The sequence below is a fragment of the Tetrao urogallus genome (genome assembly GCF_951394365.1).
Source record: "Tetrao urogallus genome assembly, chromosome: 2".
Classification (NCBI taxonomy): domain Eukaryota; kingdom Metazoa; phylum Chordata; class Aves; order Galliformes; family Phasianidae; genus Tetrao; species Tetrao urogallus.
In genome coordinates, this window is record NC_136814.1 from 22,078,594 (window position 1) to 22,103,742 (window position 25,149).

Here is a 25,149-nt window from a genome sequence, read left to right on the forward strand (position 1 = left end):
AACAACAGATTGTTTTCTCTATTTATACATAAAAAAACCCTTAATTCTAAGAAGGCATTTGAGAAATTGCAGTTGCTGTGAAGCAATTTAACATCATTCTTTATTGTTCTCTGATTTTCTTCCGACAGCCTTGCATTTGTTGAACGCTGCCCCAAATCCAGGCAAAATGCCTCAATTAATTTTCTGCCATTTCTACAGCAGCTTTTTCTACAACCTCTGACTAGCACACACACAGCAGAGTGTTCAAAGAACCTCTCACTGCAGCCCATAGGAGCTGAGCTCAAAACTTCAAGGGCAGTAAGGCTGGATCTCTGCATCAGACAGTTTTTAGAAGCTTCCAAATGCTTCTTAGTTGTTTATTTGTTTGTTTAGTATCTCTTTAGCATTAATGACAATTTCAACAGCAACACAATTCAGCCTTCTAAACTGCAGAACTGTCCAGCAAAGCTCCCAGGACTCTGCAACGTGGCTGGATATAACCGCAGTGCTTTATAAAAGCACTACTATACCTTTCAGCTTCTCCACGTAGAGATCTCTGTACATAAATTCATTGCAGCTCTTTTCTGCATTTTAAGCCTTAAAATGGTTTTTGCAGAAACCCCAAGGCCCCGTACTTTAAACAAGTATGAATTCCTAAGCTAGAACCACTACCTCTTTACACCTCAAAACTACTTATAAACTAGACACAAAGCCACTCAGTCACATTTAGTCATCACTATGATGGCTTTTATTACCAACGAGACTATAGCACTGACTTCCTGAATGCTAATTAATCACATAACTTCAAGTAACACACTACAAGGGCTGCTTCCAGTACACTGTATCCACATTACAGGATAGAAAAGATCACAGAATGGCCTGGGTTGGGAGGGACCTCAAGGATCATGAAGCTCCAAACCCCCCCCCCCAGGCATGGTGATTCTACCTTCTTGCGTATTGCCTATTCTCACATTGACACATAGGCTACATAAAGCCAAACACATCTGCTCCAGATTTCCAGGACACCAAGGTGAAGTGGCACAGAAAAATCTGGCAAAATTGGTTAGATTAGCCTCAGTGGAAACAGATGCATGCAATGAAGAAACCACCCCTTAGAGCACCCTGTTGTACTCCTAAGGGGAGTTACTGCCCTTGTTTTTCTTAAGGTGTCTGCAAGGAAGGTGAAGACTGTTGTGGCCACTTTTTGTAGCAAAAGACTAATGTAATACGCTGACTAAAAGCACAGCCTGCAAAGAGAGAAGGGACACACTGATGGTTAAAGCTACCAAGACACTGTTAGAGGACTAGATAGGACACAGGAAGACAAAATTGGTGTAATCTTACCACATCATGTATTGGCAAGGGTATGTGGAGCCAATCAACGCCCAGAGCTACACACTAAAGATTTTGTTCTCAAGGCCACAGCCTGGTTTGCTGCAGCAGACAGTTTGGCCACACACAGTCATTCATGCAGTGAGGATGACTCTGTGATCAGAACAGAATGAGCTGAGAAACTACAGATTTGGGGTTTTTGGAACAGCAGATAAACTGAAAGAGAAAAGTGGAGGAAGGATGTATCCCTGTGGGACTTTACGCCTAGTGACTTCAAAGACAGAGACAGTTACCCAAATACCTCTATCGATCCTGCTTCAAGACAACTAGGATCTCTTTAGTACTGTGCTGTATATTAGAACATCAATAGCATTTTATAGGCAGCCACATTCAAAGCAGCAAAGAGACTGTATAACATCAGCATTATTTGGCTCTCAGAAAGCGAACATCTTTTAGGCTGCACTCCAGCAGAAAATCCGCATCCAAATTTGTGTCTAGTTGCCAGAGCCTGGAATCACCAGTAATAGAATTAGGGAAAGGATGCAATACAAAGCAAACAAGGCTGTTTGCAGAAGACATTGACTTCCCAGTAGCTAGGAGTGTAAGAAAGGGAAAGTTCAGATGTTTAATGTGGTTTTTTTTTTGTTTGTTTGTTTGTTTTTTTTTAAACAGAGAAAACAGTGATAGGAAGAACTACTTTCTTTTATTGCTCTCACTGAACAGTAGGACACAGCTCTCTTAAGCTTGGGACAGCTCGAATATTGCTGAGGGCTTCAGCAATTGACTACAGTTCCCATAGAGGTTACACTCCAATAATGACTTCTTCGCATCTCAGTAAAGAACTGTGTCATCTTTTAAAAGTGTCTGCACTTTAGAAGAATTTTGACTTCACAGGATGTGATCTCAGTGGTACCTTTCTGAACAGAGTAGAGTAACAAGGAAAAAAAAGACTTCTTGTTTAAATGGATTGAACAATTAAGTTATTATTATGTTACTCTCTTGAGTAGCATGAAGATATGAGGAGTCCTATGGGACTCTACAGAGAATGAGAAGCATAGATGAGTCGGCTGATGAAGTCTTTTCCTTGGTATCTTTTTCTTCAAGAGTGCCATATGTAGATCCACTATGACTGTTTCTCTGTGGGACCCCTCTGCCCTTACATCAGGTATCAGCTCAAATTAAAATCAGTAGAGGTAGCAACAAGTATTAGAATTTGATCCCAGAATCCAAACTACATCTTACTCCACCTAAGAAAATTAGAAAAGGGGATGGTCTTGAAGATTTCTATTTGAAGAATCCTTGTACGTGGAAATAAACAAAACCTAAGTAACTTTCAACTCTCAATAAGCTAAAGTTAAAGCACAGGGTGAGCTGTATGTGTTGCTAACAGATGGCTACCTCTGGGTAACGTTATAGGTGCACGGTCCCACAGCTCTTTTCAAAGCCACAGCTGTATGGCAATGAATGATTCATACAGTTTCAAAGGCACAGCAGTGCTGAAAGTGGGGAGATTTTTCAAAAGAATCGTACCTGCAGGAACTGTCATTCTTCTCCACTCCCCTTAATCAGCCTTGCCCTAAAGGAAGCACTGTTTGGCATTAAGACAGTAAATATCCTCATAGGTTCAAGATTTTATTTCATCTGATGCCCTGGTCTCAGCACTGGATGAAGCGTTTGGATGGAATAGCTTCAGTGAGCAAACAGCACCATGCAGACTCTTCCTCTTTCCCCTCTTAACTGCTATCCCAAAAGCTACTTTTATGCACTCAAATTCTGATAACAAACCCATTTCTCCATATTGAGAATGCCTAGATTTAGGAAACACAGGGGTTTTGCTTGTTCATTTGTATGGTTTTTACTATTATTATTGTCTGTATAGGGAAGAAAAAAAACCAATATCTGTACTTGTATGATTTGAGTAACATGATTAACAATTCTGCTGAAGCTAAATGAAGTAACAGCTTTCTCTTATATCATGAAAACAGTGGGAAAATGATCTTTCAAACACAGCAGTACATTTTTTTTTTATGAGTTGTATGAAAACACAGTTTTCATCATGAAATTTTTCATCAATAAATTATTGGTCTTTCCTCCAGGAATTTTCAGGATTCCTGTTTCAGACAGTGTATAATTCATAGATTTCTAACAATTCTGCAACTCTGCTTTTTGTTATTTTTATTTTTCACAGAGAAGCACAAATTGCAAAGAGGACTTTGCACAACAGATACTGTGTGAATACAGAAGAGAAAGTCTACAATATCTTGAGAGCAGAGACCATTAAAATAGATAAAATCAATGAAGGCAGTAACTTGCCAAAACTCACATAGCAACCCAATTGGCAAACATGAAAGTAATACCAAGTCCACTCCTTCCCAGTCCAAAAATCAACTGCTGAGGAATGGCTTTTTTTTTCCTTTACATAAAGTAAAATAAGCAAAACTCATACTGCTATAATGTAAAGGAACAGTATTTCCTCCTTAACAGTACAGTTACAGTAAATGTGTCTGAGGAATCCCCAAGTTAATAACAGGAGTAAGTGACAAATAGAGAATGAAGTATTATTAAAGCTATCTCAAAGAACACACTCATAAGACCCACAGTGGGCTTTGGAAACAGGACATATTAGTCAAAAAATAAGGTGTTCTACACAATCCAATTCAAGGAATATTTGCTATTTAGGGATTATGTGAGCATACAACTCCAGTACTGTATCACCACACGATGCAAAACAATGCAGTATATTAGAAAAATGCCTTCTATTCAGTGGTAGAAGCATTACTAGTGGTTCAGACTTAGTACCTCAACATTTACTGTGATTCTGCTCTTGGTTAAGAAGTTACCTGCATTCCCTAGAGATCTTGCTGTGCACTGTATTTCCTGTACAAAAGTAGCATATTTATAAATATTTCTTATATGATTTAAATATATCTACAGATCAAAAATGGATGTGACTAATTTTATAGAATGGGTACCAGAATTTAAGTATAGTGAGTAGACTAAAAACTATATCAACATATTGAAATGCAGACATCTTCAGTGATACTGACACTATGCCTTCATTGAAGAGAGCTGTTTTAAATGCTTTCATGATTCACACAAAGAAACATACGAAATAAAGTTATAAAAATCTATGACTCAAGGGTTATGTAATGTAAGGACACTGGTTTGCCTGTATAACCATAATTCAATCTCATTCTTCCTGTGACAAAGGATTACTGGGTGAACTCATGCATTTTGTGGGGGGTTTATTTGTAGCTCGTTTAAATCACAAAAGCATGAAGTTCAATACGAGGCCGTGAGGTAGCCTTTTGTATTGCTGTCTGAATGGCATCCAGACTTTGCATGGATACAGAACTACTATCATTTCCTGGATGTTGCCATGTTGCTGACAAACTAGAGGAGAAGCTATATTTGAAAAGGGTATCTTAGATTCCATAGAGGACTATGTGAAAAGAGCACTTATGAGCAATGCTGAACCTACGGCAGTGAAATGCTTATAGGCACTCAACATACTACTGGAACTGAACACTTCTTGTAAAAGCTCAAGTCCAGAGCATTTAGCTGGGTACTGAAAACATTAAAAAAAAAAACAAACATGCTTTGAGTGCATGACCAGAAGAGTGAAAAGTAACCAGGAGAAGTCACCCATGGTCAGAGCTCTGGGAGTCAGTGAATCAGTGCTGCCTGCAAGGATTCAGACCTGTGAGTACTTAACAGAGCCTTTATCCACAGTAGCCTACTAGAATGAATTCAGAACCAGGGGAAGGTCAACAGCATGCTCTAGTTCACACACTGGGTTAGTCCTCCCAAGGTCAAAGCCTTCGCAGACAGAAACTGTGCAAGCAGCAACATTTTAGTGGGATGGAATAACTTACAAAGAATTCTCTAAGGACCTGAGGACTGCAAATTTTGCCATCTTTTGAAGTACAGATTGCATTTCTTTAAAAACTCAACTAGATAGTGATAGGTTTTTGAAAATGAATGCAAATACATTCTCAGTGAACTCCTGAGACTTTGCTCACATAAAAGAAGTCCAAAGAGCAAAAAAGTTCCTCACAATGCATTCAGATGCATTAACCTCCCTTTTCTTCTTGAAGTGCCCTGCTTTAATCATGGCATTCATCCAAATGTCAGTGAACAAAATCCACAACAATCACTTTGCATTCCTTATTCATCTTCAGAATATAGTCCATCTTCTGCATCCAATCAATCAAGCTTTCTATTAAGGAAAACAAATCTCTCCCCCATGGAGTCACAATTGTCTATAAATTCAAGGCCTTATTACAAATAAGGAGGTACTTCAGTATGCAGAGGGAGAAAAAAAAGCCTTTAGAAAATGTTCATTTTTCTCCAGAGCAAAAAAAAAAAAGAAAGAAAGAAAAAAGAAAAAAAAAAACAAGGTAAGGAAAAATAGTATTTCCTCAGAATGAGTGGAACTCCTGATATTTCTTGATTCAAGGTTTTCCTAAATGACTCCTAAAGAGGCTCCTTAGGAGTTTTACATTGTGCTACATATTCAATTCAAACATAAGCAGCAATCTTGCCACAGAAAACATCAAATAGCAACAAAGTTATATGGCCATCCCCACCAGTAACAGAAACACTTTTTGATATGCAATTGCAATTCAAAATAAATACTAGCTTACCTGACCAGAAAGCGATGGAGCCCAACATCAAAACTTCTGTAAAATAAAAAGATTCATCATATTTTAATTATGAAAAAATACTTCTTAGGTATTATATAAACACAGTATTTCAAAATAATATTATCCAAGATAAAAAGACAAGTAAAAGTGTCATTCATAAAACCTAAACAAAAGAAGCTTAGCATGCAATTTCCTTTATTCAATGACATGACATTTAAGATGATGACCATACGAAAAGATTTAGACTCACAAAAAGCTTACTTCCCTTGAGTATTTCTTCAGTTAAGCAGTAACATTCAGAGTAGCATAACACACAGAGAGCATAAGTTTTAATTACTGGAAATAATCTTTTATAGCATCCTGATGACCAGCAAGTCTACTTGATTCCTGCCATACAGATAGAGGATCTACCTACATATATACTTCTTTCCTTTGATGTTCTTTGTACTGCAAAAAAAGGCACGGAATTGCTTTGCTACAGAATAATCAGTCCCCTTATCTCTCCTTCAGATACAGAGACTACACAGAGATATGAGCCTTGGAAGAACGTTCCTCACAAATCTGGGGAGGAAAATAACTTTGATGACTTCTGACAAAGTACAAATTAAATCACCCTGAAGGACAAGAACTGTGCCTGAAAATCTGGGAACTTGCAACATCTGCTGTTAATGCCACTGTTTTTTCTCCTTTTCTGAGTTTCCTCCATTGATCTGCGAGCTTGGGAGAAACAAGCTTCTCAACCACATACAAGCAAATCCTTGTCACTACAGGAAGACTAAACATCTCTTGATTTCAGAAGTGTACCTAATGTCTGAAGTATGTGCCTTTTTATGGGACTACCAATACAAACCCAGATTAATAGCGTGCATAACAGTACAACTGAAAAACACAAACATCTTATTTCCAGTGCTGAACTTGCTCTGAAACAGTCTTGCATTGCGTACACAATCTGAAAGCAAATATTATGCACTCGAGCAGCTTGTTCCAAAAAGACTAATCAGTTATCTGAATTCAATATGATTTTATTTTAGTACTATTGCAGTGTGTCGATTTCTACCTGAAATATCAAGAGAAATCAGATACTGTTAATTAATGGCACCTTGATAACAGAGAAGAGATGATGATCTGCAGAAATTCTAGGAGTTAACATGGAGGGCAATTCTAACAAATCAGCAGGATAGATAGTAGTGCATCTACAAGAGAAATGTGATGTGGAACATGAATATATCAACCCCTGACACTGAAGTGAACGTTGAAGGACTTGGCTTAGAATAGGCACAGTAACTGAATGGTCCTGCTAACCTCAGTGCATTCTACAAGAGAAATTACTTGTAGAAACTGCCCAGGATAGAAAAAACATTCTGCTACAGACATGATTGTGGTCATCATTAGATCTTTATTTTTTATTCCTTTCCTAAAAGCGTTCCCAGTTTCATATTGTTGTTACATTACTGTGTAGTTATGCTGTATAAAATGCATCCTCTTATCTTTCTGCATTCCTCCTGCTTGGTAGCATGCTACAGTTTGGCTCCCACTCACCATTAAAATAACCTGTGATATACAGAAGCCTTAAGCATCAGAGCTGTCCACAGTCCATATCCATAGCTCTGAAAGCCTTTTGCTCTTAGGACCACACACTTCAGTGTTCTTGTACAGGGACAGGGAGAAGAGGAAGGTGGTACAGCTCCAGAGAATGACTGTATTGTAACCAGCTACCTTAAACATCCTTGGAGAAGCTCATCTTTCCAAGTACTACTGTCTACCACTGATAGCAACGACCACATCTTCTATCTTCTTTATCTGTGACTAAATCTTCTGAAGAGACAAAATAAATACTAAGTGTCTTGAGGACAGGGATGTGGAAAATGAGCATATCATCTGACACTGAAGTGAACGTTGAAGGACTTAGCTTAGAATAGGCACAGTAACTGAATGGTCCTGCTAACCTCAGATGTTCAAAGCTGATGCCTAGTGGGGTGGACAAAACTAAGGCAGAGTGGATTCAGATAGGAAGGGAGAAAGCAGCATTTTGCTGTAGACTTGTGTCATTTTTTAACAAAATAACACTCCTATTAAAAGATCTATAACATCATTATTTCATATTGGCTATCAAAATTATTTCCATAAAATCCACATTAAAAATAAACATGCACAGAATCAATTTACTGGAATAAATGAAAAAGGTAGAAGAAAGATCAGAGCCTCCCCTTAGTGCAAATCAGCACAGACAGTCCCATTATTCCTCAGCTTAATGCTCTGCCAACACATTTCACTTGACTATATAAGATTCTCAATACTCCACTGTTCAAGTAGTATTTTAAAGATATAACTACACAGCGACAAACAAAAAGATGCATATTAGCATCAGAGTGTGCATCCATATCTCTAAGACATCACAGGACAGTATAATCGGTTAATTCCAAAAGCAAAGCCAACAATACTGAATGGTCTCAAACTATACAAAGGAGCACTCAGTGTACTACCAGTGATCCACAAGACTATGGATTTGGGTACGTACATTTTTAAGTACCTATAGAGACACCCCAAGGCAAAAACACTAAAAAAAAAAATAAGATTCCAGGAGGCTGGCTTTGACAAGACACTACCACACAGACACTTTCAACTGTTCTGCTTATTCATATTTAAATACACAGTGCTTCTGACTCTACAAGAAAGCAAACTGAAAATACGGTGAGACAGCAATAGCAACAGATCTGGTAGAAGAAATTACCTCCCTGTTCTCAGACAGAAAAATCAAAATGAAATAAGATTTGCATAACAGGTTCTGGACTGCAACTTGGTAATTGGAAAACAAGCAAATTTAATCATTAAAAAAAGAAAACAATCATACTGCAACTGTATTAATAGTTTCATAAAGATTCCTTCAACATCACAGAAATCCACCTATGGATGGGTGCCAGGATGCCCTCCAGAATTAAACCTGGCATTTACACATGGACAATTATTCTATAACGTGAACACATTTATTTGATATTATATCATAATTTACAATCAACTTCACTCAATGTTGAGCTTGACTGCAAAAAATAGGATTTATCTGGTAGCCCTTGTACTTCATGGTGTCACAACTACATTAAGTTTCTTCACAGACCCTTTTTGAATCCTATAAATAGCACAATTTTACAAAAGAAAAATACACTTTGAAATAACAAGGGAAAGGATATCCACAGCAATGAGTAAGAAATTACTTGCCAGCTGAACTCTCTATACTGCTCAAACATCAGTAATATAATACACTTCTAATTTTTTGAGATGCATTTAAACATAGTTTAAATAGCAGCAGTAGCCTTTGAATGGGGTATCTTTTGTATCGTAGCTAGTTTAAAGAGGTATTATTTAGCTAGTATAAGGAGATATTATTTCATTTCCAATTCATAATTTACAGAAGGAAGGGATGCCATTCAAGGGACCTGGAAAAGCTTGAAAAGAAGGCCTATGTGAACTTAATGAAATTCAACAAGGCCAAGTGCAAAGCACTGCATTTTGAATGGGGGTAATCCCAGATATGCACAGACTGGGAGAACTCATTGAGAGGAGCTCTGCAGAGAAGGACTTAAGGATTCTTGTGGATGAAAAGTTTAACACGATGTATGCCAGCAATGTATGTGTGCAGCCTAGAAGGACGGCAGTATCCTGAGCTGCATTCTGGGCTACATGCTGGGCCACTTCCTGGCCAGCAGGGCAAGTGAGGCGATTGTTCCACTCTGCTATGCCCTCATGAGGTCCTATCCAGAGTACTGCAGTCAGGCCTAGGGCCCAAGGCAGACATGGAACTGTTGCAGGTCTGCAGGACACCACAAGGACGATCAGAGGGTTGGAGCATCTTTCCTGTGTAGAAAGGCTGAGGGAGCTGGGCTTGTTTAGCATGGAGAACGAAGGCTCCAGGGGGACCTCACTGTTGCTTTCCAGTTCTTAAGAAGAGCTTACAAACCCAATGGAGACAGACTTCTTATGTGGGCAGATAGTGATAGGACAAGGGGGAATGGTTTTTAACTAAAAGAGGCAAGATTTATATTGAATGGTAAGAGGAAATTTTTTACTCAGAGAGTAGTGAGACGCTGGCACAGGCTGCCCAGGGAAGCTGTGGAACCCCATATTTGGAGGCATTCAAGACCAGGCTGGATGGGGCCCTGAGCAGCCTGAGCTGGTGAGTGGCAACCCTGCCTATGGCTGGGAGTTGGAACTGGATAATCTCTGAGGTGCCTTACAACCTAAACCATGCTATGATTCTATGATAGTCACGCTAGTCACTGCAGGCAATTTGATATTTTCTTTATAAAAAATGTCTTTATCTGAAAGTTCGCATTTTGAATCACAGTTCTGTAAGCAACTTTAACGCTTTTGTTAAGCATGGGAGTTTTAGCTTCTGATACATTTCAGCAGAAGATTATACATATAATCCTCCATAATCAAATGCATCTTTTCTCGGCATCTTAACTAGAAATCAGTGACTAACAGTATATGTATGCTATTCCTACAAGGCCCTTTTCCAAAACAAAATCTGTGAAATTTATCTGCAAGCAAACACTTCTGTCCTCAAGGTATGGTCAAAAATGATTTCACAGACGTGCTTTTAGCTTTTCAAGCGGACATCACACAACACAACAGGTTGCCTCCAAATTTGCATTCAGCACAAAACAAAGAAAAAAAGAAGAGGTAGAAACATGCTGACATGAATCACAGTCAATAGCAAAAGCACATTCATTTAAAAAAATGCAATCCTGATGACTCCTAGAAAAACAGGTACAAAGCCTCTCTTTTCATCTCTTTATGTGATCCTTTCCCATAACTTTTAAATCTACTGAAGTTACACCACCTTAAGTTAGTTAAGAATCTGACCCCACATTTACACTATTCACCACCAGCTCATTAACTGTGCTAGGCATCACTGATTATGACTTCCTTTGACTTGCTAGAAGATCCCATCTCGTGAGGTTCAAGTCTGAGATCCCATTCCCAATGATTCACAGCAGGGGACAGGGAATCAAATCCATGTTGCTAAAGAACAGGAAATAATTACTTTCAGAAGCAGAACACCCTATCAGATTCCCGATGCGCACCCATCAAGGCACACAGGGTTAAGGGCCAAAAGAGAAAGCCATTCAAACCTATTTGTTAATGGTTGTCACATAATATGTGAAGAAAACTAACAGAGAAAATACAGTTTCTTCTGCATCTAGACAAGGCAAGATATCAAGGATACACTTACTGAAGAAAAAAAAAAAAAAAAAAAACAACAAACCAACCTGCAGATCTTTGCTACAGAAAACAAAGTACACTTTTGACATGGAAAACGCAAAAAGAGCTGTTATGGCTGAAATGAGGAATATTCCACACATTTTTGAACAATCGAAAGTTCATCATCCTCTCAGGAGCAATATCTTTATAACTGTGGAGCTCCTGGACTAGAATAATCTATGCTATCAGAAACATCAATATTTTTATTTAAGAAATGAGGTCATTTGTTTGCCTATGCCAGTTCTGTTAAGAGCCAGCACATTTTTTCAGCAACTAATGCACAATTTAACAAATTGCACTGAATGCATGCAAAGGGAGAGTGACACCATTTTATCTTTGGGTTCTACCTTGGGCAAAGTAGACCTATAGGGACAGTTTGCCACTTGTGAAGCATTCAAAAATCAGAAGTCTACAATCCCTCAAAGCTAGAGAATGGAATGTAGACCAAAATATCCTGAAGAGCTTAAAAATAGTCATGTTACCTCTGGAATAGGACCTAATGCTGTAATTTCTGTAGGTAAGAAAGGAAAACAAGGAGAAATGCTACCCCATGTTTCACTGGAACAAGCACAATATAGCAATTGCACTGGGATCTCTTCTAATCAGCAAGACTTGTAGCTATTTGTTATGACGACGACTCCAACAAGGGGCTTGCTATGTAATACAGTTTCAGTACGCTCTACCCTGAGGGTATTCTCCATCTCTCAGAAGAAGCCTTCAAGTTTCTGAAACATTTCAACAAAGGTTCTCAGCTCCTCCTGTTATAAACATGGTTAAACTTGACCTTACAAGGTCCGACTCATTCACATACCCTCAGAGGAAACTGTTCCACCTAAGTCCAGAAAAGCATTTACAAAACCAGCACTTCCATTAGCAGTCTTTGCAAATAAACCTCACATTTCATCACTGAGTTGCTGACTACGCCTCTATACAAAAGAACATTTTGCACTGGAGACTAGAATATTATTGAATGATAGCTGCTTTCACTGACACAAGGTTTTTAATAGGCTGCTTCACTTGTTTCTCAAGCAGTGTCTTGGAGTAGTGTGTAAACTGATGGATGTTCATCCACTTTGGAGCTCTAAACTTCTTTTCCTGCTTCTTCTGCCTCAGCTAACCTTTCCTCCAACGCCACCTCTGACAACTTCCCTACTCAGCAACCTGCAAATGATGAAGGCTTCCAAATCACAATTACAATTGTGCAATATAAGTTTGAAAAATATTTTTGAGCCTTGTCCAGAGAATAAAATAATTATAGGGAAAACAGATACAAAACTTGTGTAAATACTTTGCTAAGGTCTATAATTTAGTGTCTCAATTAAAGAACTACAAACTTTTCCTATAGCAAATCCTAGAGAGGTTTGTCTACAAGTTTGTTTATAAGTGTTTTCTTTTTTCTCCAAGTAATGACTGCTACCAATTGATTCATCATCATCTTCATTATTAAATAAAGACCCGGGAAAGCCATATTTTGTAGAAGACACTTGTATCTTTCTACAGCTTGCATGGATTCAGACGTGCTATTTTCCTCTAGGTTACTCAAAACTTACACCTTCGTTGCAGAACTGCTCTTTGATGGCAAATAGCACGCTTCATTGTACACAGAGTAATTGGCACTGTGCTAGGAAGTACTATCTAGAAAGCAGATGCTCAACTTCAAACAGAAAAATGACAATTACTGAGTAAAAACACAGCAAGCAAATTGAAAATATTCAAGTGAAAAGACAAAGCTGTCTATTGTTGATAGTTTTTAAAATGAAGATAGGAAAACATGTGATGAAGCAGGTAATACTGATAAATGAGATCCAATACAACAACCATTAGCAAGTATTGATCCAAATTATAGAATATACTTTTGAACCCAGAGCCTTGAAAGCCATATTGCAACATTTTCTGGGGACTCATGCTACACACAACTATGATGATCTTCAGACTCTTAACTAGAGCAAGACACATGGGGAACTCCATCCATACACTGATAACACCATTTACTCCCTGACATGGTGCTGAAGTTAGGAACAAAATTGCATATGCTCCAGGCTCTGCAATGCTCTTCATGCATTCATTCAAAATAAACTGTAGCAAAATCTTTTCCTTTTCAAAACCAAAAACATCTCAGTCATACCATAAAACATACAACAAAATAAAATCTGTTCAACCCAACTAAAAAGTTGTTTTTCAAGTGATCTGAATGTACTTCTGAAAACCAAGATCTTAAGCACAAGTTTAAGCCTGAATCTCAATCTTCGACAGGCTGTCCTTTGTTTATGAGCTGTGATTTTAAGCTTTAACTATCTGCAATGCAGCAAACTGGTAGTAGCAGCTTTCTTTTCAGTGTAAAAAAAAAAAAAAAAAAGATTCAACCAAGATGATAAGAAAATCCAAGTTATTTGAAAGAAAAAATATGAAGACTGTCAAATGCTTTTAAATCATATGTCTGACCAGCAGTTTTTTGCTATAGTAACAATAAGTTGGACTTGTATATGCATAAAGATATCTTTATCATATTCTCCAACACTTGCTTAAGGACATACAGACATCTTAACACTTCATTTTAGAAAAAACACTTCCAATTTCTGATCTATTTCTTCCTGAAGTGATTCAGCAATACTAAGTTGCCTTTTGGTTTCCTACATTGTTAGAACAACCTGCACTAACACTACGTTCAGCACGTCCTGGATATCTCCATCCTTAGTTTCAGCTCAGCGCTGTGTGGCTCCCTGGCACCAATAAGATGCACATGAAGCAGATGTCCCACCTCATTAAAAAGCACTGTAAATAAGCAGTGGTTTCAAAGCTCAATAGAGAAAACTTCAAATCTTCTACATGCAGTAAAGTTTTTTTTCTGCACGGAGTCACAGGGAGAGAATAGGGCTTTCCATACCTATGAGGATGGAGTCTCCCGTGAAATCCCAACCATGCAGCAGCAAAACCCTCATCAATTTCAATAGGAGCAGAAATACCTGGACTGACTTTAAGCATACTGTAGGCTACAGTTCAACTTAAGCATGCATTTGTTATGGACACGTTCACCTTTGAGAATATCAGTGAGAGTCCTGGAGTTAGATCTGTGGCATTCAAGTTACCAGCAGTTAGCTTAGGTTGGAGATCTGTACAGCAGAAACAATTTAAATTTAATTAAAGGATGGCCCCAGTGAGAAAGCTTTTTCATGAACTGCATAAAAAGATTTCATAAACTACTAGTGGCCTCCAGCATACAAATTAGATTCCTAATCTAATCTGTTTTGTTGTTTCATTTCAATTAAAACACTCAACTTGTATTCTAGCTGAAAGTCTGAGTAAGGCATTAATGATTCCAGGTAGTGATTTATTTTTTTTAAGCAATCTCCTGGCCAGAGACCCAAGCACAACTTCAAGCAGGCATCAGTCATTGCTAGAGTAAATATGAAGTCATACGCAGGTCTGGCTACATAGGAGGCTTCAAGAAAGAAATTACTTCTTTTTTCTCAGGTATGCCTCTCACTGGATTTTAGTGATACACCTCATCAGACACCTTCTTAAGAAGAGCAAATCTCATTCGTATTCTGTTAATCTCTCTTAGGACTCTTCAGAAGAAATACTACTTTAATTTCCTGCCTTCCCTGACTCTTCAGAAATCTGCAGTATCTCCTGGAGAATGGTTGAAGCCTAATGCCTGCCCATTATTGGCAAACTCCCATAGGGTGAGATTTCCTTCAGTTTTCCTTGAGTAAGGCTTGCCAAGAAGAGCAACCATCCAATTACTAGGAGATTTCCCTAGCCTTGCTGCAAATGGAACAAAGTTTATTAATAGCTATTATTCATTTTTCTATAGCGGTTGTGAGCAAAGTGCTGTTTGCCAAATGTGTGCAGCAGTAATAGTCTATCTATGCTGATCTCATGCCTAATATTAGAAAGGATGGGCTTCATGAGTGATAAGCAGTAGGTGGGCTTGGCACGTTCATTAAAAAAAAAAAAAGCCAAGCAATTTCAAATTTCAGTATCAAAGCAGTTACTACACAGATAAAATTCCAGTAATTATGCAATTTAGACACAAGACCGATTAAGGCATTTTGTTATGACCTCTTTTTGCACTCCTAAGAGACAAATAATAGATTTTTTTTCCTCTACTGAAGAGATTTAAGGAGGCTTTTAAAACTTATCATAACGAACAAATTGAGCTTCATAGTAGGCAAGAGGAACTGTAGCTTGCACTAATTTAGCTGATGTCAAAAGCAGTTAACTGTTGTCTGTATCAGTGAGGCAATGACTAACCAGTCCGGAACTGACACATCTTTCATGTGCTCAGGTGACATATTAGCTAAAAGGAACACATCACAGATCAGTCTGGTTTTAAACATCATAAACGTTAATGAAAAATACAACAGGTCAGTAAATCAAAAAAAGATGTTATTTTTCAACTTAGAAACATGTTATTTCAATACCAAAAAGCATGTAACAATTCTGTAGTTAAATGAACACCCAGCAGCCGCACAAGCAGCTTAAGTATTCTGATATTGGCACACAGGCTTAATGTTTGAATGTTATGTTTACATCACATGCATGATATGATCCAACAGTGAACATCAGGATTAGAAAAAATTAGTACAAGTACAAAGAATATTAAGTGACATTCACACAAAGAATCGCCTTATACTAGTGAGACTTCCAAACACAACTACAGAAACCAAGGCTTGGGTGCAGTTTGTTACAATAACATTTTTCAGTGCTGCTAGAATTTGATCTTCTAAATAAATAGAAGTATCTGTTAGGGTATAGTATAATTAACAAAACATAATAAACAAATGCATAATATAAATATGTCATAAGTAGCATATTACATGAGATGTCATACAACATTATCTGTATCTGAAATCCTCCTAACTAAAATGCTTTCACAACAAAAACGTGATGAATTACATTTTACTAACTTACTACTTCCTATAATAACTGAACCAAAAGTAAGTCTTCCAAACCTAACAGTTGTTTTTATCATTCTTGTTTTCTAATTCACATAACTGTGGTTAAATGTGATGAAATGTGACCATTTACCCTTCCCGAAACAGCTGAGACAACACAATAATAAACAAATGTTCAGTTTTCACTAATTACAGCACAGTTAAATAGTAACTATTTCAGACACATTTGGCATTAGAGATGTTTATCAACTGTGTAGTTAAGTACACGTTCCAAACCAATCCTCTTAATTGAACAGACAGTAACATTGCTGTCCCTACTGAGCTACTTGCAGTTATGAAACATTTCCTTAGGCCTCAGTTTAAAAAAAGAAAAAAAGTAGATGTGAAACATTATTTTTATGAAAGGCCCTCTCAAGCATTTACTTCATATTTTGTAAATTCTTATGTCCTACTGATGCTACCAGCACTTACAGATCTGCTTCACTCAGCAAGTCCATTTAAGTCCAGTGCCAGCAGAGTTCTTAAAGTCTAATCCTAGAATCACTAAATCCAATCAAGGGTTTGACAGTGACTTCCACAAGGTCAAAATTATATCCAAAATTTTTATCCCACATCTGTAAGGGGAAAAAAAAGTCAATGACCACTCCTCTGCTTGCCTTCTTATTAGATAAGGCTATGAAAGTATAATGCTATAAAAATTCTCTTTTTCTCTAACTCAGTACACTTGACCAAAAAAGACACACAGACCACAAAAGAAATCTGACTTCCACTGTTAGAAGAGGCAAAAGAAAGCTTAACAGCTTATGTTCATTGAGGTATTCATGCATCTGCACACTTTGGTGATATCCATTTATTTTATCCATTTATTTCAATACAATTTCTCCTTCCTTACAAACACAAGGTCATTTCAACACTGCAGATGAGATTCTGCTTAAATTAAATGTTGTTTTAAAATAATCCTTGTGTAATAATGATCTACCTGGACTTGTGCAAAGCATCTGATACTGTCCTACGTGACATCCGCGTTGCCATGCTGGAGAAAAATGGATTTGATAATTGGACTGCTCCCTGGATAAGGAATTGGCTGGATGGTTGCATTCAGAGAGTTGCAGTCAACAGCTCAGTGTCCAAGTGGAGACAGGTGATACGTGGCCTTACTCGGGGACTGGTGTTGGGACCAGTGTTAACATCTCTGTAGGTGACATGGAGAGTGGGATCAAGTACACCCTCAGCAAGTTAGCAGATGACACCAAGCTGAGTGATGCAGTTGACACACTAGAGGGAAGGGATGCTATCCAGAGACACCTGAACAGGCTTGAGAGGTGGGCCCATGTCAACCTCATGAAGTTCAACAAGGCCAAGCACAAGGTCCTGCACCTGAGTCGGGGCAATTCCAAGCACAGATACAGATTGGGTGGAGAATGGCTTGAGAGCAGTCCCGAGGAGAAGGATTTGACAGTGCCAATTGATGGAAGACTCAACATGAGCTGGCAGTGTGCACCTGCAGCCCAGAAGGTAATTGTATCCCGGGTTGCATCAAGAGAAGTGTGACCAGCAGGTCGACAGAGTTGATTCTGCCCCTCTATCCTGCTCTCCTGAGATCCCACCTGAAGTACTGCATCCAGTTCTGGGACCACCAACACAAGAAGGACATGGTGTTGCTGGAACAGGTCCAGAGGAGGGCTCATGAAGATGATCAGAGTGCTGAAGCACCTCCCCTATGAAGACAGGCTGAGAGGTGGGACTCTTAGGCATAGAGAAGACTCCAAGAAAAACTTATAGAGCCTTCCAGTACTTGAAAGGGGCCTGCGGGAAAGCTGGTGAGGAACTTTTTATAAGAGCAGGTAGCAACAGGACCAAGGGAAATGGTTTTAAACTGGAAGAGGGAAGATTTAGACTAGATATCAGGAAAAAAGTTATTTACTGGGAGAGTGGTGAGACACTGGAACAGGCTCCACTATGAGGCTGCGAGTGGCCCATCTATGGAAGTACTCAAGGCCAGGCTGAACAGGGCTGTGAGCAACCTGGTCTAAAGGGAGGTGTCCCTTTCTAAATAAAGCAGGGGGGCTGGAACTGGGTTATCTTAAAGTCCATTCCAACCCAAACCATCCTATGATTCTTCCATATTTCACAGATCACCTCTGAAAATACAGAATAAGGAAAAGTTGCCTTTTGATTTTTAAGCAGAAGTGCCATGACATTAGCTTTTTTTTTTTCCCCCCCTCTCATGAGAAGTTAGAAGGTTAAAATACACATTTTTGTTTTACTGGATTGTCTCTGAAACACACTGGATAACGTCTTCTTTCCAAACCAAAGGCTAGGAGTAGACCAAGAATGACAGTCCTAACCTCCAGAGAAAAAGTAAAGATGCATAAGCCTGTCTTCCCTTTTCTCGTCTCTCAGTGCCAGCTGCTGGGTAAGTCCCTTTATGGAGCAGAAAGCTTTCAAATAATAGCTGTCTGGAATTATAGGATAGACACAAAGCAAATCACATCAAAATACCTGATCCTCTTGACAATGACTGCTGTAGCATTTTTAGTGCTTACTTGCAGATAAGACTCTTGGGAATGTGCAGATTTTAAGGTGGAGGGGCATAGAAGAAGAGGAGGAGTCATGTTTCTGCAAGCCTGGTATCAGACTCTGACCTGAGATAATGAGATATTTATGCCATGTTACTCCCATGACATGTCAAAATGTATCAGATCAACGTGTCCAAAATCTTTAGAGAACAGGAGAAAAGCACTTAAGGCACTCGGTAATGTAGTATGGAAACACTGAAATGGTAACCTCCCTTCCCCCCCACACCAGGAACAGCATTTGTGCTAAACATTGTTGTAAACTATGAACTAGCAAGTTTCACTGTGGAACACCTTGCCAAAGCTGTTCATCAATAAGTGAGATTTAATGTAGGATTTGTTAGGTGCTATTTTTCTCTAGTTTCCACATCTTTATTTCCCTGCTAGGATATTTTTCCACATTAAATCAATTTGCAACTTTCAGCCATGCTCTAACTAGCACATCTTTCTCCAGTTGCACTACACTATTGGTTCCCAGCCTGAGAAGTTGTGTAGCAATTCTTTGAAAGCACTCAAACTTCCAGCAATAGTTTCTTTCCCATGCTTCGCTAATTTGCTTTTACCCCTGCTAACAACAATAAATTTTATCTTATTTGTGACCTATACAAGATAAAACAGACATAAAAAATTAAGTTGACAACTACAGTCAAACTTTTGAATGGTATTACCTTGGTTATACTTTTTTTTTTTTTTAGCTCTGCAACTACACATTTGCCAAGATTATGATAAACTGAAACCATAGCAACACATTCAGTATTTATGTTAACCATGAAGCAAGAAGAAAGATAGCTAATTATTATTATTATTTTTACTCAGGAGATTATCTTGATTAAAGAAAACGCAGATTACTCTATCTATTATAAAACACAATTCTTTTTAATTAGAGACCCTTATTTCTAAGTTTGGAAGAATGGACAATTCAGTTAAGCATTTAACGTTATAAAGGAGGATGCAGAACACCTGATTTGCTTTTCTAGTAACTACTTTGCTCCAGAGAACTTTTAGACAACAAACCATTACATTTTTCTTCCCTTCCTCATTGAGAGCTCTTCTACCTGCAGTATTACATAGTGAATAATGACAGCACATACTGATTTTAAGTTGCACTGATCTGGATTTGTCACATCCAGATCTTTTGTTGATATGCTCCAAGGACAAAAGGTGGTGGTGGAAGTCTGTTCAGTGGCATATTTGCCCTTCTTATATCGTGGCATTCATGTTGTTTTTCTCATCAGGCTATCTTGTTTCTTTTGTAATATGCACTGCTAATAATTTAAAGATATTAAAATGGCAATGCAGGGTCTTCTAAGAGCCTTATCTACTGTAATAGCCCAAGTCTGAGAGTTGCCTACAATGGATGCCACTGAAAAGGACAAGAGCAAGTCAAGCAACCACAAGGGCTTCCTCTGAGCAGTACTGCAGATGTTAGCCAACAGGTGACAGTGCACTCCCTTATGTTGCCTGGGTTGTCCCATTCCCCAGTCTGGCTCTAACAATCTTAAGCAATACTCAGCCATAATTTTATTAAAAAAGAAACTTAAAATTAGGCCTGATGTTATTAACATTTATGTTTGAGCTAGTCTATAATAGTGTTGTTAGAAATACTAATTAAAAAAAACTACAAATCTCCAAATTACAACCACCAGTATTCAGCACTTCAAGGAAACAGCTCACTGCTCACAAGACCTCACAACAAGCTATTTGCTTTCATCATTACTTTTTCATAGCTTTTAAAGGAAATCTCATCACTTCAGTACTTTGTCTACATTGGTCCTTTTCAGACATCCACCTACTAGAGATAAAAAAAAAGCTATTTCCACTTCTAACAATGATGTTCCTATGCAGCATAACAGAGCACATAAAGACTGCTAGCCTCTGTAGTAGAGATTCATGATTTTTACTGCAAAGGCATAAGAGCATCATAATTCTGGGATTCATAGGGAAAGCTACGTGAGAATTTTTTAGATAAGTAAGAATGACCCATAATTCACTAGCAGCCACAGGGAATTCTACTGCCTATATAGCTTTGAAAGCAAGAAATCAAACTCAACTGTACATTAACTGATTTTTCAACCTACTAAGCTAGCAAACAAATCCCATCTCCAGAATATTTGTATTATTACTGGTAGTGAACGTTTGCTACATATATGAACAAAACTTTGGGCAAATGAGAGATATCAGCTGTTTTCATTTTTCCTTCTGCAGAGATAATTAAACTTTACTACTTTGATACTTTTCAATTTTGTCATGAAGAAAAATTTTATGAATATTTTATAAGAGAACAGCAAATGTTTTTGATGTGATACAACACACCCACCTTTGAAGCATGGAATACTTCTTGCATTGTTTGTTACAATTACCTGACAAAGCAGTGTAATTATTTCTGCTGAAGTTCAGTTTCATTTGACACCTCTCTGGCAATGCCCAGAATCCCAGACATAACAACAGGAAGAGGAATTAAAAAAATACTGTTGTTTGAAACCCTGCTTGTAAGGGTCATGAGATAAAGCTCTCAGGAGACTGGCCAGTGAAAAACACACATTTCTAAAATTAATTCCGTAGGTCAGAAGTTCAGTTCAAACTCTTTCTGGAAGACTATTTAAACCTAGGAGTTTACTAGTCACTCAAGTCACTCTTCAACAACTCATCTGCTTTATCCATCCTATTTAAGCTGCATTTCTTATCCAAATACAAATTAGTAACAGTTTCAAACCATTATAAACCATAAAGTCTTCTTGTTACAACTAGCTTCAAGCAGGAAACAAAATGAAAATTTCACCCAAGAAAGCCCAGATAGTAACAGGCCCACTGTTATCATGACTAAAATGAAAAATGTTTGTTCATATCACAAACCAGTCGGACATCAAAACAGACAAACCCCATTGTGCTAGGCTCTATGCTAACAGAATGAAAGAGAGAAGTGTCTGTACTAAAAAGCCAAACAATCTTTCTGGAGGTCTGGGGCACGGGAAGAGGACGTAGAGAAGAGGAGGAAAGAAATAAAGTGCATCAACTATTACGCATAGGCTAAACACCAAGAAGAATTCACTTGGGAGATAGTTTTCAGGGAAAATCATAGAATGGCTTATGACCATAAGATCTTCCATTTCCACCCCTCTGCCATGGACAGAGATGCCCAAGGCTCCATCCAATCTGGCCTCCAGGGATGGGGTACCACAGCTTCTCTGGGCAGCTGTGCCATCCTCTGAATAAAAAATTTCTTCCTACCAGGTAACCCAAACCTCCCCTTTCAGTTTGAAGCCATTCCCCTTGCCCTACCACTATCAGATCACGTAAAAAGTCAGTCCCCTTCCTGCTTGTAAGCTCCCCTCAAGTACAGGAAGGCCACAATGAGGTCTCTCCCGCAGTCTTCTCCAGGCTGAACAAGCCCAGCTCCCTTAGTATGCCTTCATAGGAGAGGTGCTCCAGCCTCTGGACCCACTCCAACAGCCCTGCACTCTTCCTATACTGAGGGCCTCAGGTTTGCTCAGTGAGCAGTGATTTAAAGCAACACTAAGATTTAAAGCTCGCTTTTTTTGTGTGTGTGTGTGAGAAATATTATGCAGAAACACTTGAAAAACAAAGTAGATCCATATTTTCATAAATAAGGAATTATCATTCTTTCATCTTATTTTCAATATGTTGAAGATCCTCTATTGCATGACCCAACATATTAAAACATTATATCCAGAACTTCCCTCATAATGTAACTAACTAGAATTTCTTTTCCTTCTCTGGATAAAAATCCAGCTGAAATGTGGGTTTTGGATCAAGACTGAAAAAGTCTTATTTAATAGACATCTGGAAAAAGCAAGTGCTATGCTAGTGACACTAAGTGGTTCCAGTCTAACCATGAAGAGAATACAAACATGAGGAGGGTTGCTTTGCTCTTTCTTTGCAGTGTGATTAAAGTAACTAACAAAATTAAGTTCAGCTAGAAGTGAAAAAGATAAATCACAGGGAGAGGAAAAGCACACAAAAGTGCAAGAAAGGATACCTGCAGCCATGGAAGTGCACACACTTACACACGTTTCTTATATATTGATAGAAATAAATCACTAGGAAAATTACTAAATAGTAATAGTGACTAACCTCCACATTTTAGTAAAACTGTGCATCAGGCTCACACAGCGAGGAAGGGCTGGAGGTCTGAGTCCATCCATCCGGAGAAGGAGGGCAGCAACACCGTACAGAACGAGGTACTTCACGTAAAAAAATAATACTTGAGCTAAAGCCACACCACCTAAAAAACAAAACCACCACACCAAACTCATGTCTTAAACAATTCTTGTCATATTTTTAAAACCTACAGATACTGATAACTTCCAAATAGTCATTCATTATTCAAAAGCCTAAAGCAAACAATTCCTGATTTTGTAACACGTACAGGACACGGAAGCACATGCAGTTATGACTTCTGACACACAAAGAATAGTACTATTATTCCAATACAAAGGCATAAGTAAGCACCCGTAATTCCACTTTCAAGATCTCACTGGACTGCGAGCACTGACAGCTACAAAAACCAAATACTGGCACTGTGCAAAAGATCAGAACTTACTGACACAAGTGACTAATATTTACCACAGCAGCAACAAATTTTCACCTTTGTCAAAATAAGTAAGCACTGGACATGTACAGCATCATCACATACACTCTTCACAGAGCTATGAATGATGGCCATCACTGCAGCTCTGCCCAAGAGCTTTGCAAACATCCTATGGCATTGGTGTCTAAACTTTTGGCTTGTCTGAGGCTGCGTTAACTGAAAGTATCACCTAGGGCTGCACCTATGAAGTTTACCCCAAAACTAATGCATCCTAATCATTTTTGTGGATGCCCCATCCCTGGAGGCATTCAAGGCCAGGCTGGGTGTGGCTCTGGGCAGCCTGGTCTGGTGGTTGGTGACCCTGCATATAGCAGGGGGGTTGAAATTTGATGATCACTGTGGTCCTTTTCAACCCAGGCCATTCTATGATTCTATGATCTTTATGGAAACAACAACTGATACAAAGAGCACAACAACAGCATTTAATAGAGCACATTCTCAGCCACAAAACATTCTTTCTCAACATAGTCAGCACCATTAGTTATGCATTTTCAACAGCCATGAACAAGAGCCTACATGCTGTGTTCATAACAATCTCCACCAGAGGAGGTGACCCACTGTCACTGTTGCCACTGATGAAACGCACCACCCACCATCTCACAGTGCTCACATTCATTGCTTGGCCTCCATAAGCATTCAACAAGCAGTGATGAACATCAGGGGGTACCATTTTTTCCCCACATGGAGGAATTCAATGACACACCATTGCTTCATACGCACTTCCACATCAGATGCCATTTTGTCAGACTGCCCTAATGCTGTCATCGGTCACACAGCAACAATATGCAACAGAATATTGTTGGGAATATTTCCAAACGTGTCCTGGTTTCAGCCCAAATGGGGTGAATGGTGCACCAATGTTGTTAGTGCTGAGAGATGGTTGCACACCTGGGGCAGAGTCGCTGCCATCATGAAGCAGCAGCAGGGCACAGCCCACAGGTCAGGCATGGTGGCATCTAGGGGACATGCAGAATTCCAACTAAAACCAGTCTGAAGTGAAATTTTGGTGGTGTACTGGTTCACAGCCCAACCCCAGGTGAAAATTTGTTGCTGCTGTGGTAAGCAGTCTCACACAGGTAAGATGAAAATCAGACTAGCTATGCTTAAAGAGTTATTACTGCTGTGAATCACAGCCTTAGAATAGAAAATTTAGAATTGGCAGTAACAAATTCAGGCACCCTGAAACTGCCAACTGTCAGTCTTGACAGCTCATAATTTCATGCTGAGTCTGACAATATTTGGCCTGTTATTTAAGAAGCATAAAAGGTTGTAACAGCGATGAGAGTTCCGATTGTCAGTAAAAAAATAAAAAGTAGCACTAAGATTCACAATAACAGAGCAAAACTTTTTTTTTTTTTAAGTTGTAAATACACAAGTAACCAGAAAACCCCCAAACCAAATAAAGCCCAGCTATGGTTTTTTTTAAATATCAGAACTTGGTGGCAGTGTGGAACACAGGAAAAAGATGACCTTTTAAACATCTCTGAATGCTTCCAGTTGTAAATGAAGAAAGATGATTCACGTGAGTATTCTAAATGTTATTTAGCTGAGTAAAATGGAATTTGAGCAATAATTGTATAAAACAAAATACACTAAAAAGCAGAGGCCACCATCTTCATTGAAACCCATGGGAGTTTACTCTCCCAGAATTTCCACTGACTCTCCCCTGATTGTCATTTGATGTTAGAAATCCAATCTCAAAGGAGGGAAAATGAAAATAATTTGTAAGAGTAAAAAACAAGAAAATGCCGTTGTTGTATCTCCTACCATTCCAGTGATTTACCTTCTCTCACTGATAGCAACAATCTTGTGACTCGGAACACTTTGGATATTTAATACAATTTCAAAGT

At 38.6% G+C, this 25,149-nt stretch overlaps 1 protein-coding gene across 1 annotated transcript in view; it reads right to left on the reverse strand.

The window, feature by feature from the left end:
• The window catches only part of HHAT (hedgehog acyltransferase), a gene marked incomplete at both ends in the record, with an annotated part of 143,557 nt that overhangs the window by 95,639 nt on the left and 22,769 nt on the right, over window positions 1-25,149 (reverse strand). Inside the window, 2 exons of the mRNA XM_079532498.1 lie at window positions 5,958-5,993; window positions 22,783-22,933. Of these exons, the coding sequence (XP_079388624.1) occupies window positions 5,958-5,993; window positions 22,783-22,933 (187 nt within the window). The remainder of the gene's footprint in view (window positions 1-5,957; window positions 5,994-22,782; window positions 22,934-25,149) is intronic.